The sequence below is a fragment of the Orcinus orca genome, chromosome X, assembly GCF_937001465.1.
Source record: "Orcinus orca chromosome X, mOrcOrc1.1, whole genome shotgun sequence".
In the NCBI taxonomy this organism is placed as follows: domain Eukaryota; kingdom Metazoa; phylum Chordata; class Mammalia; order Artiodactyla; family Delphinidae; genus Orcinus; species Orcinus orca.
Window position 1 is genome coordinate 126,496,770 of NC_064580.1, and position 24,298 is coordinate 126,521,067.

Sequence of the window (24,298 nt, forward strand, 5' to 3'; positions counted from 1 at the left end):
GCCATTGATGTCTGACCAAAAAGTGCTATGGAGATGTAGCACATTGACAAAAACATTATATTTGTGATTTCTCTAGCCGCTGAAGATTGTTGTGACACTTAAGGCACTTGGAGTCTGCTTTATGTTGTAGTTGGTCTATATAGTATCCTTTTCTTCCTCCCTGTTCATGTACTCCATTTTAAGCTTCTTCTCTTCTCCACAATGCCTTGTTAACAGTTGAATTTCATGAGCATTTGTGGTATGATGGAAGCAGCTAAGAATCCATTTGTACAGGTCAGGTAAGGTGTACTAGGTCCTTGAATTCTTATTTCCTATGCTAGGTACAGATGGTCAGTGAAACAGAAGAGGCCCCAGCCTTGACAAGGTCACATTCTAGTGAGGATAGCTAATATTATGGCAGTTGTAAGTCCTAGGAAGAGAAAAAGAGGATGAAAGGTGATGTAGGGGCAGGAGTGCTATTTTAGAGAGTGCTCAGAGAAGGTCTCTGGATGTCCAGGCCTGTGTTCTTTTCTCTACAGCTTTATAGTGGAAATAGAATAAAGTGCTATTTATTTACCAAAAATGTACTCAGTACTTACTAGGTGAAAGGAACTGGGCTTGGTTTTGTGACGGATCCCAGTAGGGAGCACAAACAGTGTCTGTACTTGAGGACCTTTAGCTGTTCACTTTCCCCAGGAGACTACGAGCTTCCTGAAGTCAAGGACCAGGACTTTTGGTTTGTCTATATCAGAAGGCCTCATAATAGTGTTTGGATGGATAAAGGGGACTGTTTTTTCTTTTTTTCCCTCTCAACTGAGTCACATGACAGGTGGTAACCAGTGAGATGCTGTTGCTACAGTGACCTCACTAACTGAGGTTGTTGCTCTAGCTAGCGCAGAGCTGAAAGGAATTGATGGTCACAAGAGAGAAATGTAGGTTAAATCAAGTTGTACTGAGTCACTGTATTGTATAACCATTAACTTAGGTCTTTTGGTCTGTCTGTACCACGAATGCTCATAATAGTGATGAATAGAGGGGACTTTTTTCCCAACCTATTCACACAACAGATGGGAACCAATGAACCACAGTTGCCAGGATGACCTCATTGTGTTACATAACAATTAACAAATAACTGAGGTTATTTCTCTGGCTAGAGCAGAGGTGAGAGGAAGTGTTGGGGGCAAGAGGGAAAGGAGGTTGAGTTCAGTTGTATTTCATCTCTGTGTTGTGTAACTATTAACTTCAGTAGTAAAAGGGAGACGAGAGTCAGAGCCTTGAGTTGCCGGTCTTCTCTCCTGTCCTCTCCTCCCCATCCTCCTCGTCCTCCCTGTGTTGTCTTTCTGCTTCTGAGTATTTCTTTCTCTCTCTCCATGTGTCTCTTTTCCTATTAACCTTGATTTGCTAGTGTCTTCACAAAAGGTTCCGTGCTGCACATCATAAGTGAACTGTGAAGTGGTCGCCAGAGAGATCAGTTTAGAAGAACTGATCCACAGTGTGTGAGAGCAGGAACGTGGTATCCAGAGGATTGCCAGCGTGGAGTTGTCCATTTTAGTGGAGAGGGGACAGGAGACCAGAGAGTGACCAAGGATCTGTCCGTTTAGTTCCCAGGATACGTGAATGCCAGGTGGTATCCTTAGTGAGCTGAGTAGTCAGCGGCCTTACCCATTTAGTGACCATGTAGCCAGGAAGTAGGCCAGGGTCAGTAACTTCCAATTTGCTTATTAGAGTAAAACAAAAACAAATCTATCTTTACATTTTTTAGATACATTTTCTTAGCTCTCAAAGTACCCAAGGAAAGTATGCCCAGGTTTATGAATGGTCATCTTTTCTTGAGCATTCATATTCAGATTACTGATTATTACTGAGGCAGCATAGAGAAATAGGAAAGCACTTTTTACAGGACTCTCCCAGGTAATCAGGTAGTTTCTGAGTGTGTGTCTATGTCTAGAAGTAGGGGTGCAATCTGGCTTAAAGTCTACAGCTTATGGGCTTGAAAGACACCTAAGGTCATTTTAAGAAATTTTCCTTGATGTCTGATAATTTATAGATTTCTGAATGATGTTAATCATGAAATATTCTATGTTGTAATTTTTGTGTAGGTTTATTCCAGAGCAAATGAAAAAGAGCCTTGCTGTTGGTGGTTAGCTAAAGTGAGGATGATAAAGGGTGAGGTAGGAAAATGCCTATTTAAATTTTTTTTCTTACGTGATTTCCCTTTTCTAAAGCCAGGTATACTACATTTCAGTCTGGATTTCTATTTGAAAGTAATATCTAACTTGAGCATTTTATTTAAATGTTTACATGTTCAGTATATTTCGTGTGTTTGTTAGTTGATCAAATAGTTTTTTTTCCTCTAGAGAATTGAAAAACAACTGAATAGGTATAGCTTCTTGTTCTTACTTTAAACGCTGTGACCAGGAATGACTTTCATTTATTTCTCACAGTTTTATGTGATAGAATATGCAGCATGTGATGCTACATACAATGAAATTGTCACAATTGAACGTTTACGATCAGTTAATCCCAACAAACCTGCCACAAAAGATACTTTCCATAAAATCAAACTGGACGTGCCAGAAGACTTACGACAAATGTAAGTTGGTATGCAAGAAAAGGCTGAGAACTTAGAGGTGCTATGCAATTAATTTAAAAGAATATAAGTTTTCAAATAATAGAAATCAATTTTTAAATTCAGTGAACTTTGGCAAAAATGGTTTGCAAAAGTAGTGAAAAAAACATATTTAGCTTTTTCCAGTTATATAATCAAGCCAACATTCCACTTGTTTAAACTTACTTGGTTACATACATGGCTAATGTACATTTGTTTTCTAAAATACACATTGTTCATAGAATTTTAAGATTTTGAAACTGGTTAATACAGATATTCTGTCCTAAGTCACAGATCAATTTCTAGGCATTGGAGATTTGTCCAGGTTTTTTCCCTTTTAGCTAGTATTTTCAGATAAATATGTAACAAGTAGAGCTTAAAGAAGCTTCGAAAGGTCATCTCTCTTATAATCCTTGATCTGAAGTAATGCTTAAAGACCTTTTAGAGAAGAAATTCCTTTTTAAAGATTTCATCAAGGGCGTATATTAAGTTTGATTTGGACATGTCACACCTTAGATAAACAGTAACTTGTATTTCACAATACACAGAAATCCTGCTTCTTGATTATAGAGATTGCGTATGTATGTTTGTGCCTTCTGATTCTTATACATTTCCTTCTCTCCCTTAAGTTGGTCAGTACTTTTTCTTTAGAAAAGAAACAGCAAAACAAAATTGGGTATCCTGTAGCTATCCCCAAAAGTGTTCAACAGTTGACTCAAGAAAATTAGTGACCTACCATATGTAACTGAAATCAGGAAGCCTGCAGGGGAGAGTAGTTCCCCTAAAGATGTCACCTCTGGTCATCTAAGACCACCAGTAATCCCCTAAGAACATAACTGGTTTTTTCCTTTCTCTGTAATCTCATATGCTTGATTGGCCTGAGTATATCAGAAATGTACAGCAAAGGAACTAAACTGTTAAATGGATACAGCATATTTTGCATAAATCAAGTTTAAGATGAATCTGCAGTTCTACTAAGTGCAAATGTCTCTGTATATATTTGTACCAGTAGTTGGTAATCAGTCATCTGAACTTCACAGTGGATATTGTTTTTATTTCTAGGTGTGCCAAAGAATCGGCACATAAGGACTTTAAAAAGGCAGTTGGTGCCTTTTCTGTAACTTATGATGCAGAAAACTATCAGCTTGTCATTTTGGTGAGTGTGTTTGAGTTGTCTATTTTTGGTGTATTTCATTTAGGGCATTTGCTTTGATAATAATGATGTCGATTTATATCCTTTAGTCTATCAATGAAGTCACCTCAAAGCGTGCACACATGCTGATTGACATGCACTTTCGGAGTCTGCGCACTAAGCTGTCTCTGATACTGAGAAATGAGGAAGCCAGTAAGCAGCTAGAGGTATGTGGCTTTCCCTAGGGATGGTTGTAAGATTATCTAGAAATAACTGTGTGTTTACAAAACTTGAATATGGGCAGCTTGTCCTTTATTTATTGTTTCTTAGCAATTCCTTATATTCTATATTTTGAAAAATTAAATTGTACAGTGCATAATCGTACTAAAATTTTTATGCCTGAGGTTTCAGAATTAAGCAGCAGTTTATGTATGCTAAGGAACTTCTGGCCAACTCACTTTTTACTAGAAGTTCATCAAAGCTGCTAATAAAATGAAGCAATGCTTCTTCCATATAACATGTTATCATTAAAGTACTAGAGAGTATTTAAATATCTAATCATATTCCTTTCATTATGTATGTTTATCTCTGTTTAAAAGGGTATAGAACTTCTTCATTCTAATTGGTTGTCACTCTTTAAAACTCCTGTCTTCAGATTCCTGCCAGAGGCTATTTCCCTAACTTACTATTTCGTCTCTTAAGGTGCATTTTATCTACTTTTATTAATCCTCCAATAATTTCCATCACCATACATTTATTTTCATTGATAACTATTTAGTACTTCCATCCATTACCATAGAAACTAAATGGATCTTAGTTTAATGTGCCAACTGAAGTATATTATTGTCAGATTCCAGAGTTCCTCATCATTATTCATTTCGTTAGAGGGAAAACACCATGCAGTTGAAATAGTAAAGAAAAAAAGGAGTTCCAAACTGCATTTTAAGAGAGAAGGTGACTACTACTAAAGGCTGTATTCTTGTAAAACCCTGTGAAACGTGCCACCTTCCAACTTACTATGTGATCGCTGAACTCTCAGCAGGAGAGGAGACATTCATATCTCCTTTTGCTACTTTGTTTTCCTTACGGCCATATGGAGGTCTATTTAATTGGTTTTTTACTCTCATTCTTTCTTGATGTCCCTGTGTTCACAAGTTTGTGGTTTCTTTAGTGATTCTCTCATAGCTTTTAGGCCAGAACAGCCTCCTTACTTTCATTGTGAGTATTGTGGAAATATACTCATTTACCTCTTCTTAAATATCTAATTCTTCTTAAATGGTCTGTTATCATACCTTTGGCTTATCATTTATCAGTGAATTATCAATTGAAAAGAATGAACCAGGTGAATGAACCAGGACTCAAAAAACATGACCTCTTGAAAAGTCCTAGGAATATTTGATACATTTTGTTGCTCTAATCTACAAAAAAGGATTTTATACTTTTTAAATTGTTTATAGTAGTTACACTCATTCATTCAAATTATCAGGTATGTTGAATAATGAGAAACTAGCGTGCATGCCTATCTTTTCTCACTACTAATATTAAAGAGATCCACATATTCAGATACGAAATTTCCATTTTTCAACATGAGCCACTAATATGTTTGGTTTTCATTAATGGCATGCTAGAACTAAACATTAAATTTTGATAATACTATCTAAAGAGAGTGATTATCCACAAGTTTGAGGTGTCAGTATAACCTAGTTCAGTCATCACTGAATATTTGAAAGAATTCATCTTACTTGTGGATCCAGATCACAAGGTCTTACAGACTCTGATCTCATTTTAGGTTGCAGGCACATATGTAAGATAAGCTGTAAATCTTTGATACTCTGTGATCATTCAATTTAATTACTATACCAAAATTTTTATGATTCCTTTACTCAGGTTGGGGATGGGGGTGGGAGGGTGTCTTTCTAATGTCATCACTTCATCAGAGGACTATCTAGGCCCACAGTATCTAGTGATAAGTTATGTAAATGGCACTGTTTCTAGAAAAAAAAATATATGCACACACACACACACCAATATCCTTTAATAAAATGAAATGAAACACAACATTGTAAAGCAACCATACTCCAATGAAAATGAATTAAAAAAATGAAATGAATACAATTTTCTGTAAAGATGGTATTTAAATTTTTTTTTTATTTAATTAATATTGAGTCTGTCAGACCCAGTGAGCTGGTTTTTATTTGGGAACATTTGATCTGCTTCTTAAGTATTACATTGATGTCATTGGTTAACTAAGGCAGCCTTGCAAATAGGTTTGCAAAAGTTACCTTGGAAAATTGTCAACAAGCCCTTTCCTGTTAACAAAAATATATCAAATGGCATAGACCTTTAGTGACCTAAAAAGTACTTACGCTGTGCGAAATATTTTCTTAAACCTGTTAGTTTCCAAGTGAAACTGATTTATAGGTCCCTGATATACAGGGTCAAGATAATTTACATGGCTGACCTAAATACAGTTGTCTTAATAGTTGATAAAGCATACTAATCAGATGTGTGTTTCTCTTCAGAGTTCAAGGCAACTTGCCTCAAGGTTTCACGAACAGTTTATCGTACGAGAAGATCTGATGGGTCTAGCTATTGGTACTCATGGTGCTAATATTCAGCAAGCTAGAAAGGTACCTGGGGTCACAGCTATCGATCTAGATGAAGATACCTGCACATTTCATATTTATGGGGAGGTAAATATTTTACTAAATAGTGTTTTTCTAAAATAAAATATAGTATTTTAGCTGGCTCATCTTTTGTTGATTTAAATCTTTTCCCCATTTGTATTAGGATCAGGATGCAGTGAAAAAGGCTCGAAGCTTTCTGGAATTTGCTGAAGATGTCATACAAGTTCCAAGGAACTTAGTAGGTGAGTCGTCAATTGCTTTTGACACACACTACAAAAGCAAAAGTTAGGTAAACAGTTTATTTATACCGATAGAATTCCATTTTCACTCACTTGGGGAGTCACTTAGCTGAAGCTTAGTCTTTGAAATAGTCTGTTGCTACAGTGTACAAAAAATATTTGGTAAATACAGTCAAAGATTACATTTTCAGAAGGTGTGCAAAAGATACTGCTTTGCTAGTTCAAACCTACTGGTTCCTGGAAGGATAAATTTTGCACAGCCTCTTCACTATATGTATTTATATCTTAAATATGTTTTTTTCAAAATTAATGACATTTGGGGGCTTTTTATAATTTGGAATAGACTGGTATTTGATCTCTCTAATGGGGCTATAAAATGATAGCACTCTTCATTATCTCAGAGTTGAAGATCTGAATATAGGTTACTTAAATCTAATAAGTTCCAAAGCTAGAAGTAATTCCGAATGTCTCTAGGGCTTTCTGCAACGTCAACTGTAATTCTTCATTTTGACTTGTTTCATGATCATCACCAATCACGAGTACCAGCAAACACATGGGAACTCTTTATCTTTAGTAGAACATATCAACAAAGTGCAGTTTTATCAAGAATACTACATATGTTTTAAATTTATAAATAAAATTGGGACACACTGCCTATACATTTAAAAAAATTTTTAACTTGATATCATGACTGATTATAAAAAGTAATGCATGCCCTTTGGAATGTTTAAAGGAGAAGATAAGGACTTTCTATGCATTTTTTTCACCTACTTTCAGTTCTACTTAGCCTGCTCTTTTTATCAGCATAGAATTATAAACATCTTCCTATGCCATTAAAAAACACTTGGAATAGTATTTTTCTCCCAAAGACAATTAGTTTGAAGATGAAGTATAAAATACTAGTGAAATAATGCAGAATTATTTTCTCAACTATATACTACAGACAACCGAAGAGCATGACTATGTAATGTTACTGAGGTAACTTACACACCAGTTGTGTGTATGGGAAATGTGTGATTAGCACCATCCTGGTTACCTCAGGATAAGTGGGGTTGTGAATGATATTTATTTTCCTCTTATTTGCAGTTTGTCAAGCAATTGCCTACATTTTATAGTTAGAAAAGTTATTTTAAATTTAGAAATTCTTAGAAAATATAACCATTAGACAGTTTTTTCAAAAATTACTGAATAAAAACTTATGTGTCAGATTCACGAAAGTTCATTTTGGAGATGGCTTGATGGTAGGGAAAGGTCTTGGGTGTAGGCACTGGATCCAGATTTCAGCTCTACTTCACTTTTTGGTCGCTATTTGGCCTTGGGCAACTGACTTAGCCTCCTTGAGTCTACTTTCCTCACCTCTAAAACAAATGTGATCATAGTGTCTACCGTATAGGATTGTGATAATTAAATAGGAAGATATAGATAGATAGTTATAGATAAAGATATAATTACATAAGCTCTGGATATAGTAGGGCACTCTGTAAATGTAGTTCTCTTTCCTTCCCCTATTCAAAACAATTCCAGTTCGGTAGAGCAGAATTATAGTAAGCTGTCAGTTGGGAATTGGAAATAACTATGTAACGTAGAATTGGATTATTTGCTATTAAAAGTAGATTCTACCTGTGGTCTTACCTAAACAGAAGAGGATCCCAGCAGTGACCTTTCACCAGAAAGCCTGATTTTCATTTTGTTCCTACCTAGAAAAATAAGACAGTTCTGTTTTAGAGGCTGTCTCTTCCAGCACTGGGAATGTTGGGAGTTTTCAGAAAGCGTTTTTGTATAAAATTTGGCAAGGCAGATCTATAGGGAGATGTCTAATAAGTATTGTATGAGTTTTCAAGTCCCACAATATGACTTATGATCTCTCTTATTTCCCACAAACTCTCTTTGATACGTACACTGATTTATCTTTCTTTTCTAAAAATTTGCTTGTTTTTCACCCACTTTGACAGTGAATTGGTCTAATAAGTGTTATAGACATAAAGAAAAAAACCATGGGAAGACTCTCTCCTTCCTCCACCCCTTTTCATTTGAAGGGAAGAAGAGCTGAAATAATTGACAGAAAGACCTAAATCAGGAGTCCTGATTTAGTGGTGTCAGTTCTTTTCCCTGACCACTGACCAGTCATGCAGGTTATGACCAGTCAGAAGAGGTTATGGGGGTGAGTGAGGCTGGCACGCAAAGCAAGAGTGCCAAGGCTATGCTGATTAGAAGAACCACAAGGTTGTGCTTTGACAGGGCTTTCCCTGCATTCTTATTTAGGATTGGCTCAGCAAATTTTCGATTCCAGTTTTTTCCCCATCCCTACCTCAGGTGAAATGGTGGGGCAAGCACATGATGGGCGTGGCCAGTGCTGGGTGCTTTAAGAACCTTGGGAGAGCCCTTGGAATCAGATGTAATTCACATGTAGATTTCTAGAATCCCTTGTTCTTAATATTTGTAATGTCTTGCTTTACACTAATGCATGATGATGGCTGTGAAAGCAGTCATTTCCCAGTTAAGTATATGATTAAATTTTATAAAATGAGAGAGAATCGAGTGCCCATTCATTACTGGTATTTGAAGTCTTTGGAGTTTGAACAGATGATACTGATAAAACTTAATCTTGAATTGGTTTTAAGCTTTTCCATTGTGGTTTTAAGTTAAAAGTGTGATTTCTTAATCTTTTACTCTGACTAATCCCTTTACCTTCTAACATACTAATATAATTTGTGAGTAATGCACAAGAGTAGTAGTCCACTAACACATTGGCCTGAAGAATGTGTACTTTTAGATGTACTTATAGCTGCTTAAGCCACTTTTAAACTTAGAGTACCTTTTATAAATATGCCATATAAAATTCTAAAAATCTTTGCCATGGGCAAAGAAGCAGATTTCAATCAGGTACAGATAGAATTGAAATTGTCAAAGAACGAAGCCAATGTATTTTCTACTATCTGTCCTTTTCCTTAATTCCTTTTATAGAACTTTGCAGAAAGAATGATACACGCCACTATACCTGAACATTTAAAATATGCCCTTTTATGCCAAATAAGAGCCTATCTTTGAACTGCCTTAAAAATTCAAAATTGCCCGTATCAGTTCACAAGTATTATCAGTTCACAAGTATTAATCAACTCTAATACCTGACCAGAGGAGTTTGAACAATGATGACCTCATAAAATGGAAAGCCAGTTTGACTCTGTCTTTTTGAAAAGAGTCTCTGTTTTGGTTTTGAGATAGATAGACAGACAGACAGATACGGAGGAAGAAAGAAAGAAAGAACTGAAATTATATGAAATTTTATACGTATATATAAAATGTGATCGTTTATGGTGGGGTGTGCTTACTGGTTTGAGGTATGTGTTTTTAAAACCAAACATGAATTATTCATTTCTTACCTTAGGCAAAGTAATAGGAAAAAATGGAAAACTGATTCAGGAGATTGTGGACAAGTCAGGAGTTGTGAGGGTGAGAATTGAAGCTGAAAATGAGAAAAATGTTCCACAAGAAGAGGTATGTTTCTAGTGCGTATGTTTCTGGTTTCTCTAATAAAAGTAAAAGTCTTTTATTGTCTTATTTGAGATAGGAACTTAGAGGCCTCCAATATGCACATAATGTGAATGTAAAAAGTCTATCAGGCATTCCAGTTAATTGCAGTTGTAGATAACGGCCTCTGTTTATTCTCTAATGCTGTGATTGTGGATTAGTAATTTTAACCCCTTTAAGCCTTATTTCTTGATCTTCAACATGAGTAATCACAAATGTAAAAAAAAAAGTCTGAAGCACTCTTCACATATTACTTAATGTTCCTGACAGAGGCAAAATTGGGACACTAGTTAGGTCTTCTGGCTTTCATCCTTTGGCTTTTTTACTTTGTGTGTCTGCTTATTTTGTGTGCTTTACATTTTTTAAAGTATTTGGGGTGGGGGGGTAAGGGCGTGCTCTTCTGTACAATGGTACTGTTTAAAATAAAATCCTTTCAAATTGCCATAATTTTCATGTATTTCATAGTCTTTTGTCAAGGTTCTTTTAGCTGAAGTTAAATCTTTGTGCGCTTTTACTGCATAATGTTTGCATTCTGTAAGTTTGTTTACCAAGACTGTTTATAATAGCTTCTGTTCTTAAAAATATGATCATTGGTACAATAATGGAGCTAAATAAAGTCTTAGAAATTGGTCCTTTTTTTTTCTCTTTTGTGTTTTGTGTTTTTCACCAAGGAAATTATGCCACCAAATTCCCTACCTTCCAGTAACTCAAGGGTTGGACCTACTCCTTCAGAAGAAAAAAAGCATATAGATGTAAAGGAAAACAGCACTCATTTTTCTCAGCCTAACAGCACAAAAGTCCAGAGGGTAAGAAATAATGGTCACTTTGAATTATACTAAAAGTCATTTCTTCAGCCCAAATGTTACAGTTGGTGTTTTGGGTATTTTCTGTGGTTAGGCTCATAAGGCTACTCATGCTATATTTGTTTCAAATCTGATTGCCAGCTTATGAGATATTACAAACCAAAGTGATAACTACTCTTCAGTTTATTCACAGTGACAAATCTTACGCTGTAAACATAAAATACAGGGTTGCATTCAGTGGTCACATTTTTCTTTTGAGGGTGGACTTTTATTTTTTCATGCTGTAGCTCTTGAAATTTTACAGGTTGTAGTAGCTCAAAATGTACCCTCTGTTAGATGCATAAGTTACTACTTAAAACCATATTTTTAAAACTGACTTTCAATATTTGAACTAACCTAATTGTTTAGAAATGGATTTAGAAGTCCTGCAGTGAAAGTCCTGCGTTCAGGCTTCTGTGTATCGTTTGTTATAGTTAATGACATCACTTGCATTCCTTATACTGCTTTAGGTGTTAGTGGTTTCATCAATTGTAGCAGGGGAATCCCAGAAACCTGAACTCAAGGCTTGGCAGGTAGGAAAACATTCCTTGAAAAATACATTTTAATTTTATATTTTAATGTTTATTCCCCTGGTTAAGAAAGACTACAAATGATCGTCAGAGTTGGGGGATGTGGAGGAGTGTCTGTGGGTTCGTGGACCCATTGCCCTGGGAAAAAGCTCATATTCCTTCCTGTTGCTTATAATAAGGGCCTTTCTTTCACAGTCCCCTGACCAATATCATCTCTTACCACTCCTCTCCCTTGTACTTGAGAGAGGCTTGAGCCATACCTGAAGTACCTAGAGTTCTTGAAACACTACTCTCTGCTCTCTGTTGCTTCTAGACGTATGCACATGTTTCCTCTGCCTGGCGCACTCTTTTTCCTCCAACCTGCCACCTTGCTTTGACCGTACTCCTTGTGCAGCTTTCCTTGTATACTTTCCATAGGTCCCCTCCCCCTGACGGGCTCAAGAGCCTTTCCCCCTTTCATGCTCCGATGTGTTCGCCCCTATCGTAGCGCTTACTACATAGATATTTACTAGTTATCTCGTCACATTGTTAGTTCCTTGAGGGCAAACACCCGCCCTCAACCTGGCCTGTGAGAACTGTTTATGGGGAGAATATTATGACTCACAAGAGATTAAAAGCAAAAATGCCATTTTGTAAAAAGAAATATAACCGCAAGTAGATTGGATATTCCTCTCTGCTGGGCAGGCCAGTTCTCATCCCAGAACAGGAAATCACTTTTTCCTGGTGTCTGCTCTTGCCTTTCTTTGTCGTAATTTAACCATTCTGGTCCACTAGTAATGTGCTTAAATTAGAGTGGCACTTGGGTACATCAGCAGTTTGGAAATGTTGAAAGAGAATTTTTTTTCATTATTTGCTCCACAGTTGATCAACTAAATCTGTGACATAGGATTTTCAAGCTTATTTTGGTCATATGTGATCCAGGGGGAAGGGCGTAGCATTTCATCATAGGGCATTTTGGAAAATAATATGGTTAACTGCTTTGTAACAAAGCTGGGGAAAAAACTCAACCGTCAGAAATGTTTTTGAGAAAAAAAGATCTGAGTCATAGGCCTGATTGTTTCCATAGTTCATATATTATTCAATCAAAAAAAAATCCATGTGAAGCTCATGGGTTTTCAATGGCACCTGATTCATTAGGTGGTTGTTGTTACTAGGAAGCAGTGCCTTGCTTACCAGATGGATGTCAGTCTGCAAGCAGTATTTCCTAATTGTTTAGTTTTGTACCCTATCAACAGCCATGTTCATGTGGAAGGAAAAAGAAAAAACCTATTTCAACCCCACATGCATGTAAGACTCTGTACTGAGCGCAAGCAAACAAAAGCAGCCCAGCGGTACCCACACCTATCAAATGAATGCTCTTTTTTTTTTTTTTTTTTTTTTTTTTTTAAATGCGGTACGCGGGCCTCTCACCGCCGCGACCTCTCCCGTCGCGGAACCCAGGCTCTGGAAGCTCAGGCGCAGCAGCCACGGCTCACGGGCCCAGCCGCTCCGTGGCATGCGGGACCCTCCCGGACCGGGGCACGAACCCGCGTCCCCTGCATCGGCAGGCGGACTCTCAACCACCGGGCCACCAGGGAAGCCCTGAATGCTCTTTTTAAAAGGGTGATACTTGTAAGCTTCTTGGCTTCTCACACCTAGAAACTTCACCTAGAGAATTCTAATGTATCTACATCAAAGCTCCTGTGTGCTTTTCTTTAGTCACTTGTGAATATCAGTAACCATGTGAATTTCATCAGTAGCCGAATATTGAATTATTCTTAACTTTGAATGTCATAATTGCCAGCTATTAGTTTGCACAACTGGCCTAGGCTTCCCTATAACTGTGACAAGAAATAGTTTTTTTCTCATTTGTACTGATGGGCTAGAAATATACATTTTTAGTCTACTCCTTTTTTAAAATCTATCCTTATATTAAAGTAGTACCATAGAGAGATCAAACTTTCCTGATGATTCAGTCCTTTACTATGTTCAGAGCGCATTATGGAAGTATATTGAAATGCTAAATTTTATGCTCATGGATGTGCCTAGTTTTTTTTCCCCCCACAGAATAATTACTAAGTGCATTTTAATTTCTTATTCTTCTTGTTTGTGTTTTGTTTGTACTCTGTTGACTCGGCTAGCAAAGTTGATTTAGTTTCTACTTTTGTACCCTGGTATCTAATTTTGAATTATTTTTTAAAGAATTTGATCTAGATAAAATCTGTAGTAAATGATTTAGAGTATTTTAAAGTATTCGTTTTGTTTATGCTTCTCATGTTAAAGCTTATATAATTTTGAGTTACATAATTTATGAGTTTACCAACATTTATTAGTAGTGTTTATATCATAGTAACCTGATGGATTTAAGGGTTGCTATACTGATCTGTCCTTATACACAGTAGGTGGGTAAAATATACCAACTACTTTTGTTTTTAGGTATTGGTTTATATTTTCAACAAACTTTCATGTACTTACTGTTTGTCAGACCCTGTGCTAGGGATTTAGTCATTATTTGCATTTTTCAGATTAATTCACCATTAATTTTATAGGATTATTGTTGCCATCTCTTTTTCAGGGTATGGTACCATTTGTTTTTGTGGGAACAAAAGACAGCATCGCTAATGCCACTGTTCTTCTGGATTATCACCTGAACTATTTAAAGGTGAGGACAGGAAGAACTTTAACGTTGAAACCTTTTGCACTAAAATATAAAAACTCCATAGTAAGTCTTAAAGCAATTAAGTTTCATACTAGCCTGTACATGATAATCAAAGACCTGTAAAAGATAATAGAAAAAAATGTTCATTTCGTTTAGCTTATTATATTCCTTCTGAAAACACGTCAGTTTTCCATCATTATAAATTTAAGGACCAGTATCCCAGTTCTCAAGAAACTCCCCTATTTCCCATTATTCTTCTGTTAAACCCTTATACTCACTTTAGACAATCCTGTCAAAAATACATTTCATCCCATTGATCCTTTCTAGCCCTTGTGAGTTTTTTCCAGGACAAATTTCGTGTCTGTAACACTTGCCTTTGTTGTCCCTTTTATGTCATTTATCAAGGAAATCCCAGGGTTTCATGAAGTCCTCTGTTTAAATGTTTACCCTTCGTAATTTTCTCTATACTCTGTTATTACAAAATAGAAACAATTTGTGTTGTTTTATAAATGCACATTTTAGTTAGTATTTGTACAGTTATGCCTCCTCTAGCTTACAAACTGGAAAGCAGGAACGAGGAGGCTGCAAGGCATAGCAGAAAGAGCACTGGATTGGCAATCCAGTGATTTGCTTGGGGTCTCTCTTCTTCCATGAACTAGCTCTGTGTCTATAGGCAAATCACCTCCCTAGACTAGGTGCTTTTTAAAATTTCTTTTGGCCAAATGTTCTGTAATTCGATAAAATAGAATTTCACCCATGTCACTTTTATAATTTCTTCTTTGTATCCATATGTATCAAAAATACATTGTAACTGGTACTAAATAGTATTTTTAAAGCAATCCAAGTTTCTATTTTATTTATGATGCTATCTTAATAAGAATTTTTTTGCTGATTTCTTAAAGAAATAAAATTAAATAATTTATAGTTATATGTAAACAAGGAAGGAAAATACAATAGCTAGGCACTTCTTATCATTCTTATGGTGGTCAGTTAATAATTGCAAGTGGGGAGGTTTCATCCAGCAAGGTTTGCATGGATAGGATACCCCATTGATTTGCTTATTCACTTTTGTTTTAAAGTGTGTTTTATGTGTAATCTGTTGTATGTGTTTTTCTTCATATTCTTAGCTTAAATAATTTTGAAGACCTGGAGAGTTAGGGTTGCATTGTATCAGTCCCTTGTTCTTTTGACTAATGTTCTTCCTTAGATCTTTTGATTTATTCTTCACAATTGAGTATCTTTTTTGGTTATCAGCAGCTGTCCTGTTGTTGCCATTCTTTCCATCACCAGATCTTCCCTCGAGTGGGCTTGGCATCTCTCACCAAAAGGTGACTGCTTTGCCCCAGTGGGATAACCTGGACTACCATTCTGTTTTGCAAGATACACCCATTCCATGAGCTCTAACTGTACTTTTGGAGTAAGCCACTCACTCAGCTGCAGTCTCTTCTTTGTTCAAGTCCTCTGTAAAACAAATTCTGGTTCAGAGCACAGATGAAGCTCATCTAGATTCTTACCTGCCCTTTTCCTGAGGCTGCCATAACCAAGATTTTAGGAACCTAGCTTTACAGAGGCTTCCCCAGTGACTGTTCATGTGGACGGTCCCTATGACGGCGTCTGCTTGACTGAGACACCCAGTGCTACTCTAGTTGTGGATCCAGTTCCCTATAGCTAGTAAATAGATGCTTATGGGTAGATTGGAAGAAGGGTTAGAATTGAGACTTCATCTGGATTTGACAGAACCCAACATATTGGAAGCATTGTGTGTGAGGGTCTGTTAATGGACCCCAGGTGTATATTTTGATCAACTGACTATACTGTTCGTCATACTTGTTCTAGCAGAGTTGTAGTCTTTAAGAGGTTTTAAAGGCATGATATAAGATATCCAACTTGTTTTTGTCAACTATTAAATAGTTCCCCTATATAAGGAATATAAACATTTTCAGTTCATCGAAGATAATTGTTTCTTAATTGTATAGTCACGTCCAAAGACCTGCCATAGTATATGTTCTTTGAAAGCAGAAGATGGCCCAGACTCAATGTTTTGTTAATTAAGATATTAAGTGGCAAATCTATTTCAATTAAGATTATTTACAATGTGTGATTTTTAAGGTTAGCTGGTTAAACCTTAAATGTCATTTATCTGTATTCATACGTTTTAGAGTTGTTTTATTCAATATCCTATTATCAAGAGGTCCAAAAACTAGCATATTTGTGCCTTAGCAGATCTATCGGATAATAGTGCCAAATTAAATAACTTTAAATTCTATCAGTATAATTTTAATGCTTAGTATTTTTGTTATATCTCTAATTCTGGACATCAATAATATGTTATCTATAGTAAATTTATTTTTAAGGAGACCATTCAATTTCCTGATAATTCTGTGTAACAGTGTTTACTATAAATTTAGAACTGAAATTGAAATATTTCCAGTATACTTTTTATCTGATGAAAAGGAGAAAGGTATTTTTAAGTAAAATGTCAAACTATTTTTACTGTTATCTTGTATATTTTAAATAGGAAGTAGACCAGTTGCGTTTGGAGAGATTACAAATTGATGAGCAGTTGCGACAGATTGGAGCTAGTTCTAGACCACCACCAAATCGTACAGATAAGGAAAAAGGCTATGTGACTGATGATGGTCAAGGAATGGGTCGAGGTAGTAGACCTTACAGAAATAGGGGGCACGGCAGACGCGGTCCTGGATATACTTCAGGTACAAACTAAGCATTTTACTCAGTAACTTTATCTGTTCCTAGACTTAATAGCTGCTAATCTCTAATACTCATTAGAACCCCATTATAACAGTTTCTCACTACATGGTTTCCAATTCACAGTGCGTCAAATTGTGTTGCAAGAGACATAGAGTAAAAACCTGATAATAACACATAGAGTTCACAGGGCAGGTGTGAGTCTGTCCACATTCTGACTGGGGATAAATCTGCTTAAGCCCTTGTACGTTGATGACTTTCCTAAGGCCTTTCCTGATTTTATTACTGTATAGCCAAAACTTTTTTCATTTGTGTACTGTGGCTCATTTTTTGTCAGGCATGTGCTGGTCATACTTGCTGGATGGACTGTGTAAATCAGGGGTCTGCATCCTGTGGCTCGTCAGGTGATTTTGAGTGGCATGGCCAAAGTCAGCCCTAGGCACAGTCAAGAAGTAGGCGAAGCTTCTCTTTGCCTTCTCAGCTCTTCTTTCAGTGCTTCTTTCTTCTCTCCCAGTACCTTTCATTGAACGCTGTCCCACTGCCAGTGCCTACTGTCTTTCTTGCTCAACTGTGTATCTACTATGTAACTTGCTTATGATGGTATAAGGTATAATCCATCTCACAAATATTTGCATTTCAAAAAGGAACTCTTTAAGATGGAAAAGCCTTCAAGATCCACAGGAATGAAGCTATAATGGTGAAGCTATAATTGGTCATTAGCTCCAACAGAGGAAGAGAGAGAGGTAGTAGAGCTGATATTCTGGAGTCGGGGAGAGAGACACCTACTCCTAAGGCCAACCTTGAACCTAACCCCTAATCCCTCTCCCAGCAGTCTGTTCTTTATGCTGTTGAAGTCCCCCGTCACCGTGGAGCTCTTTTCCCCACTCCCATCCCTTATGTCATTAACCCAGACCCTCAGGCATAACAAGTTTATTACAATAAATCCTTTATAATGATCAATTATCCCAGTGGGAGTGGGAGGGAAGGTTGTGGACCAAGCATCAGGCAAGCATATCCCCATTCAGCTAGGTCCAATCCCTTATCGCACAAGAGACCCTTCCCTGAGATAGTAGCCATGGTGGCCACCTTTGCTACCCTCTCTGAGGTGACCAAAATGTATGCATTCCCCTCTGTGCCTGGGCCAAACCTTGTTAAAAGGAACCCTCTTTATAGAGGTTTTGTTGATCAAGGTATTGCATTTAACTGTTGTAGACAACTTTTCCTCCAGAGAGCACAGATGTTTAAAGGAGCACAGCTGTTTAATGATGTGGCATACTCAGGTTTGAACTTAGATGGCTAATAAAATCTTTTATTTTTTTTAATGAGAACCAAAAATGTTTAAAACAAAAATTACCTCAAATATTGTGGAGACCTTCATTTTGAATTTAAGATAATTTGTTTTACAAAATGGAAGGTGATAATACTCTTTGGTGGGCTTATAAATTGGGAAGAGTAATGGATTACCCCTGAAACGTCTCTGGAAGCTTCTGTTAACCTAACTTTTTTTTTAAGTCGGACAACGGTATATAACTTTTAACTCTCGATAGGAACTAATTCTGAAGCATCAAATGCTTCTGAAACAGAATCTGACCACAGAGATGAACTCAGTGATTGGTCATTAGCTCCAACAGAGGAAGAGAGGGAGAACTTCCTGCGCAGAGGAGACGGGCGACGGCGTGGAGGTGGAGGAAGAGGACAGGGAGGAAGAGGACGCGGAGGTGGCTTCAAAGGTACAGAGGTTTTCATTAGTCGAGAAATGAAGGTCAGTTGTAACAGCTGTCTGAAGTTCTGTGAAGAACCTTGCTGATTCAGTGATGTATTACCAAGACCCCCATTTCTCTGGTTTTGTACTGGTCACCATGGGAAAGGCTCATGCAATTGGCAATATTAGACAGCCTTCCTTTCCCTCTGGTTCACATAGAATAAATACATGAATTAACACTGATAACTAGTTTCACCTCTTCTGGTATTCTAAACATCACAGTCTGATCATTAGCTCAGGTTGACCTGTAACAGCTGATGCAGAATTGTGATGCCTTAGAAATATTTTCTGTTCCTTGGTAGCATGCTAGGTTATTAGCCAGTGTGTAACTGGAATCACTAGGTTGTTGATCCTATGTTAGATTCTGTGGTGGATCTAAATAAATTGAGGATGGGGGAACAAAGAACTTCCAATAAGCATGTCAGAATCAGTGACCATCGAACCTTTTAAAAACGTCCCTATAGGAAACGATGATCACTCCCGAACAGATAATCGTCCACGTAATCCAAGAGAGGCTAAAGGAAGAGCCGCAGATGGATCCCTCCAGGTAAACCTGTGTGCCTCTTTCCATCTCAATTGTTTGAGTTACAGTACTTTGAGATGTATGAGTTTATTTTACTTGATTTTTAAGCATGTTCAAAGGTTGTGAATTTGGTACATTGAAATATTTTCCTTTCAACACTACATTTGTGGGCAGTCTTAGTCCTTTGCGACAAGTATACAAAGAAGATTTCTCGAGAGAATATGCAGTCTCAGTATTTCTGAAGACTTTGCAGCCTCAGTGTGACTTCAATACCACATTGGTGGTCCAACCGCCCCCCCCACCCCCCCCCCCCACCAACTGCCCAAGAAAAGAAACATCCAGGAATGAACCAAGAGAGACTTGCGTCAGCCCTGTGGGTCCCTCCTCCCCTGAGTTACATGGATAGAGTGTCCTCTTTGAGTGGAAAGTAAGGGAAAAAAGGTGTCTGGCTCAAGGGTAATAATCATGATACACAGGGCTGTTGACACTCAGCTGGTACTTGCTGAATCAGTCAGCTGCTTATATACAGCCAGCCTCTATTCTGAGAACCCCATCTCAAGTGGTAATCACCTGTGCCGAACCCATTGTTAAGTAATTTGAAAATTACCCCTGAGCGTGTCCAGACAGACACCTTTGCTGAGTGCTCTGTGTGTGTTTTATCTTACTTAATCTTTCAGCACCCCCCTGAAGTGTAAAAAGTTTTATTATTCTGTTTTATAGGTGAGTAAACTGATGTTTAGAAAGATTGAATCACATAGATGGCATACGGTAGAGTGATATTTGAATACTGGTATCCGATTCCCAGAACCCATGTTCTCTTCTGCTGCTTCTTTAATTCTGAAGACTTAATCCAAGTAGTTAGGGTTCCTTCATGCCTATGGATTGGTTTGGGACCAATACCCAAGATTAGTGAGAGATGATTTTTAAGGGCAGAAACTCCATGATGGAGTATTTCTTAGAATTCATAGCGGTTGTAAGTAGGTGTTAACCATTGGCTGGTTCTTAAGGACCAGCATAGAAAAGACCTTAGACGTAGATAGAGATCGATGAAATAATGCACACACATGTGCCTTACAGAGATGTAAGGCATTTATGTACCAGTTTTATAATTCCGCTCTTCACAACCCAACAGTTAAAACAGTCACCCAGGACCAACACTTAAACACACTTTGAAATTACAGCAAACCATTTTGGGATTATATGTCACATTTGTACTTGAAGCAGATCAATATTTGTAATTGTTTTAGGCCCATTTGTCAATATTATCTTCCTTTTGTACAGCATTTAGAAGTCTATTTAGCAGTGTTTAAGTGTTCAGTGTTGGCACTTAAAATATTGCATAAATCTCAGAATATTATTTTTTAAATTGTATTCATCTCTACACTCTTCCTGGGATTCCAGTTCTTCCACACATTAGTGTCTTCAAATTTCCCTGTACCATTCTTATTCTTCAGAGTTCAAGTTGTATGATCATCTGACTTGCCTTACTGAAGGCAAGTAAGTAGCCTTACTGAAGCTACTAGAAACCAACGCTCGTATTTTTTTTTATTGTAAGACAGTGAGAGCCCTCAGTGTAAGGAAACTTAATTATACTCATGATAGACAGAAAGATGTCAACTAAAGCTTAGAAGAAGACATGGCAGGATTGTGAGTTTTTATCTAACTTTGGACACAGTGAGATGACCAGTGTGTTCCAGTTAAAGAAGAGTGTTTTAAAATCAGAAACCAAATAAAGATCCTACCTGACCATAATTTCTTGCACTTCTTCTATTCTCACCCCCATATCCCCCTTTTAAGATGTGGAATTTACCCTTCGGGCTTAAATTTCTCATCAGGCCAATTACAGATTACAGTAGGATATGGTCTGTGTATATAACAACTGTAACTTGTTTTAGATCAGAGTTGACTGCAATAATGAAAGGAGTGTCCACACTAAAACATTACAGAATACCTCCGGTGAAGGTAACCGGCTGCGTACGGGTAAAGATCGTAACCAGAAGAAGGAAAAGCCAGACAGCGCGGATGGTCAGCAACCACTTGTGAATGGAGTACCCTAAACGGCATAATTCTGGAGTTATATTCCCTATACCATTTCCATAATTCTTATTCCATATTAGAAACTTTGTTAGGCCAAAGACAAATAGTAGGCAAGGTGGCACAGGGCATGAAATGAACACCAGTTCTGTTAAGAATTTTATTTTTTGTCATATTGGCCATAAGCAACAGTTTTCAGATTTGCACAAAGAAACAGATCTTAAAATTTTGAAACATTACTTTTTTTTTTTTTTTTTTTTTTGGCGGTACGCGGGCCTCTCACTGTTGTGGCCTTTCCAGTTGCGGAGCACAGGCTCCGGATGCGCAGGCTCAGCGGCCATGGCTCACGGGCCCAGCCGCTCCCTGGCATAGTGAGATCTTCCCGGACCGGGGCACGAACCCACGTCCCCTGCATCGGCAGGCGGACTCTCAACCACTGCGCCACCAGAGAAGCCCCTGAAACATTACTTTTAAGTAATTAAGTATACTTAGCACTTCAGGACAGGATTTTCGTTTGGTTTATTTTTTAAATACCAAGCAGTGGTATTCTTTCTTAATTTGGACCGTTACCCTGCGTTGGGTGATAACTCACTGGTACATTTCAGTTTTTCTGAATAAATAGCATTTATGGTAATCATATTACACTTCTGTTTTCAGTCTCATACGGAAGGCCAATGACATTTCATGTCCTGTGTCAGTTTATGTTTTGGTCCACTTTTCCAGTATTTTAGTGGACCCTGAGATGTGTGTGATGTGACGTTTGTCATTTTCATTAGCAAAAAAAAAGTTGTATGATCTGTGCCTTTTTTATATCTTGGCAGGTAGGAATATTATATTTGGATGCAGAGTTCAGGGAAGATAAGTTGGAAACACTAAATGTTAAAAGATGTAGCAAACCCTGTCAAACATTAGTACTTTATAGAAGAATGCATGCTTTCCATATTTTTTTTTCTTACATAAACATCAGGTTAGGCAGTATAAAGAATAAGACTTGTTTTTGTTTTTGTTTTGTTGCACTGAAGTTTGACAAATAGTGTTATTGAGAGGGATGTGTAATTTTTCTATATAGACAGGAGAAGAAATAACTGTCTTTTCATTTGAGAGAGGCTAAAACATTTTCAGCTAGGAGCAAATCTTCCTGGTCAAAAGTTAGTAGGATATGCCTTCTCTTTGGCCTGATGACCAGTTTTAAATTAGAGCTGTTTTTATTTTGTCCTCCCCATGTTTTGTGAAGTTTTTCATACTTTAATTTCAAGCTTATTTGGGGGAGATAGGAAGGTCATTTCCACGTGTGCATAATAATCCTGTGAAGTACAGGTACTTTGTCTAAGAAACAATGGAAGCAGGTTAAATGTTTTGTAGACTTTGAAATATTAGGTCCAAATGTATAAGCAGAATTGGAAAGCAGACTAGGATTGGTTAACAAATGATACTTTTTTTCTTTAGTTTTTTGATGTGTTGGATTTTGGGTTTGAGTCTCTCTTTTTTTTTTTTTTTCTTATGAACAAGATTTACAGAGGAAAAATATGTGAAGGACCTTCACTCTAAGATGTTATATTTTTCTTAAAAAATAACTCCAAGTAGGGGTACCACTGAATCTGTACAGAGCCGTACAAACCGAAGTTCTGCCTCTGATGTATTTTGTGGGTTTGTTTCTTTGAATTTTCATTTGACGGTTACTTTTCCTTGCATACAAATAAGCATATAAAAATGGCAACAAACTGCACATGATTTCAAGAATATTAAAAAGTCTTTTAAAAGTATTGCCAAACATTAATGTTGATTTCTAGTTATTTATTCTGGGAATGTATAGTATTTGAAAACAGAAATTGGTACCTTGCACACATCATCTGTAAGCTGTTTGGTTTAAAATACTGTAGATAATTAACCAAGGTAGAATGACCTTGTAATGTAACTGCTCTTGGGCAATATTCTCTGTACATATTAGCAACAACAGATTGGATTTTATGTTGACATTTGTTTGGTTATAGTGCAATATATTTTGTATGCAAGCAGTTTCAATAAAGTTTGATCTTCCTCTGCTAAATTGACGTTGATGCAATCCTTACAAATGATTGCTTTTAAAATTTTAAGATAGGAAAAGAAATCTATAAAACGTTCTGTTACAAAATGTAACTGTATTACCATTGGAAATTTCACATGTCATAGGAAGTTAGCCGTTATCTACCAACTTTCAAGAACTTGATCTTGTTTAATAAGGTGAAAAAAGTCAACAAAATGGTACAAAAGCACATTGTGCCATTACAATATGCACTAAGTCTCTTTTTTACAAAGGCTGAATTCAGCAAGGCGCTAACTTGCTTAAATGTGAATTACTAACTTCTAAAACTGTAATTTGAGTCACATGTTTTCAAACGGAGTTGGAGTTTATTCATATTACAATATTTGTGTGCTAAACGTGTATGTTTTTCAGTTCAAAGTCATGTTTTTAAAATCTTATTAAAGTTTCAAAAATCTGAAGATTGTTTATCTAGATGTAAATTTTTATTAAAAAGTTGCACTTATGAAAAAGCAAAAAATTAGTCTGACAGATGTTTGCTCCTGGTCTTAAATTTCTAAATATAACAAAAATTAACGATGGGGGGAGGTATTAATCATGCAAAGCATACATTATGCCTTGCAAATAATCTTTTATGTGCCCTTAAAAAGCAGAAAAGTAGATATTTGAAACTAATTCTGCATATCCCCAGTTAGAGAATTTGAACACATTAATTACATAGGATGCTACTAAACCGTGTTAAACACATACTCTTGTCTGAGCACACATAAACTTACCTTGCCATTTGGAAAATATTAAATATGTCTATGTTGAAAAATAGCAGCCATCCTCAAGTAACTTTGTTGGGTTTTCCTGGTCTCGCATTTCAGTGCTCGCTACACGTGAACAACCTATTGGTGGCGGCAGGCTTGAGACTCAACTTGGCTCACTCGGAGGCATTTCTCCCATCTGACCATGATCTTCCCGTTCCTGGTGGTTAGGAATATAGTGCCTTTTAGAGTCAATATACCGATTTGATCACTTTTGAGCCAGTTTGGTTCATGGCCATAAATAGCATCTTTCCCTCATGACCCTCTGATGCCTCTGATAAGCAGTTATTCTGAAATAGCCATTACCAGATGCTAGTC

At 37.0% G+C, this 24,298-nt stretch overlaps 1 protein-coding gene across 13 annotated transcripts in view; it reads left to right on the plus strand.

Annotated features, from left to right (window-relative positions):
- Nucleotides 1–23,632, plus strand: part of FMR1 (fragile X messenger ribonucleoprotein 1) — a 36,533-nt gene extending 12,901 nt beyond the window's left edge. The window contains exons 4-17 of one of the 13 annotated variants that reach the window (XM_033418044.2): nucleotides 2,079–2,150; nucleotides 2,424–2,572; nucleotides 3,650–3,743; nucleotides 3,830–3,946; nucleotides 6,242–6,412; nucleotides 6,510–6,588; nucleotides 9,971–10,080; nucleotides 10,785–10,919; nucleotides 11,426–11,488; nucleotides 14,040–14,126; nucleotides 16,642–16,837; nucleotides 18,380–18,562; nucleotides 19,059–19,141; nucleotides 21,064–23,632. In XM_033418044.2, coding sequence (XP_033273935.1) covers nucleotides 2,079–2,150; nucleotides 2,424–2,572; nucleotides 3,650–3,743; nucleotides 3,830–3,946; nucleotides 6,242–6,412; nucleotides 6,510–6,588; nucleotides 9,971–10,080; nucleotides 10,785–10,919; nucleotides 11,426–11,488; nucleotides 14,040–14,126; nucleotides 16,642–16,837; nucleotides 18,380–18,562; nucleotides 19,059–19,141; nucleotides 21,064–21,174 — 1,650 coding nt within the window. In that variant the 3' untranslated portion in view covers nucleotides 21,175–23,632. Of the gene's footprint in view, nucleotides 1–2,078; nucleotides 2,151–2,423; nucleotides 2,573–3,649; nucleotides 3,744–3,829; nucleotides 3,947–6,241; nucleotides 6,413–6,509; nucleotides 6,589–9,970; nucleotides 10,081–10,784; nucleotides 10,920–11,425; nucleotides 11,489–14,039; nucleotides 14,127–16,641; nucleotides 16,838–17,552; nucleotides 18,193–18,379; nucleotides 18,563–19,058; nucleotides 19,142–21,012 lie in introns of those variants that run through there. The other 12 variants (XM_033418047.2, XM_033418049.2, XM_033418042.2 and 9 more) reach the window with 12 other exon arrangements.
- Nucleotides 23,633–24,298: the final 666 nt, after the last annotated feature.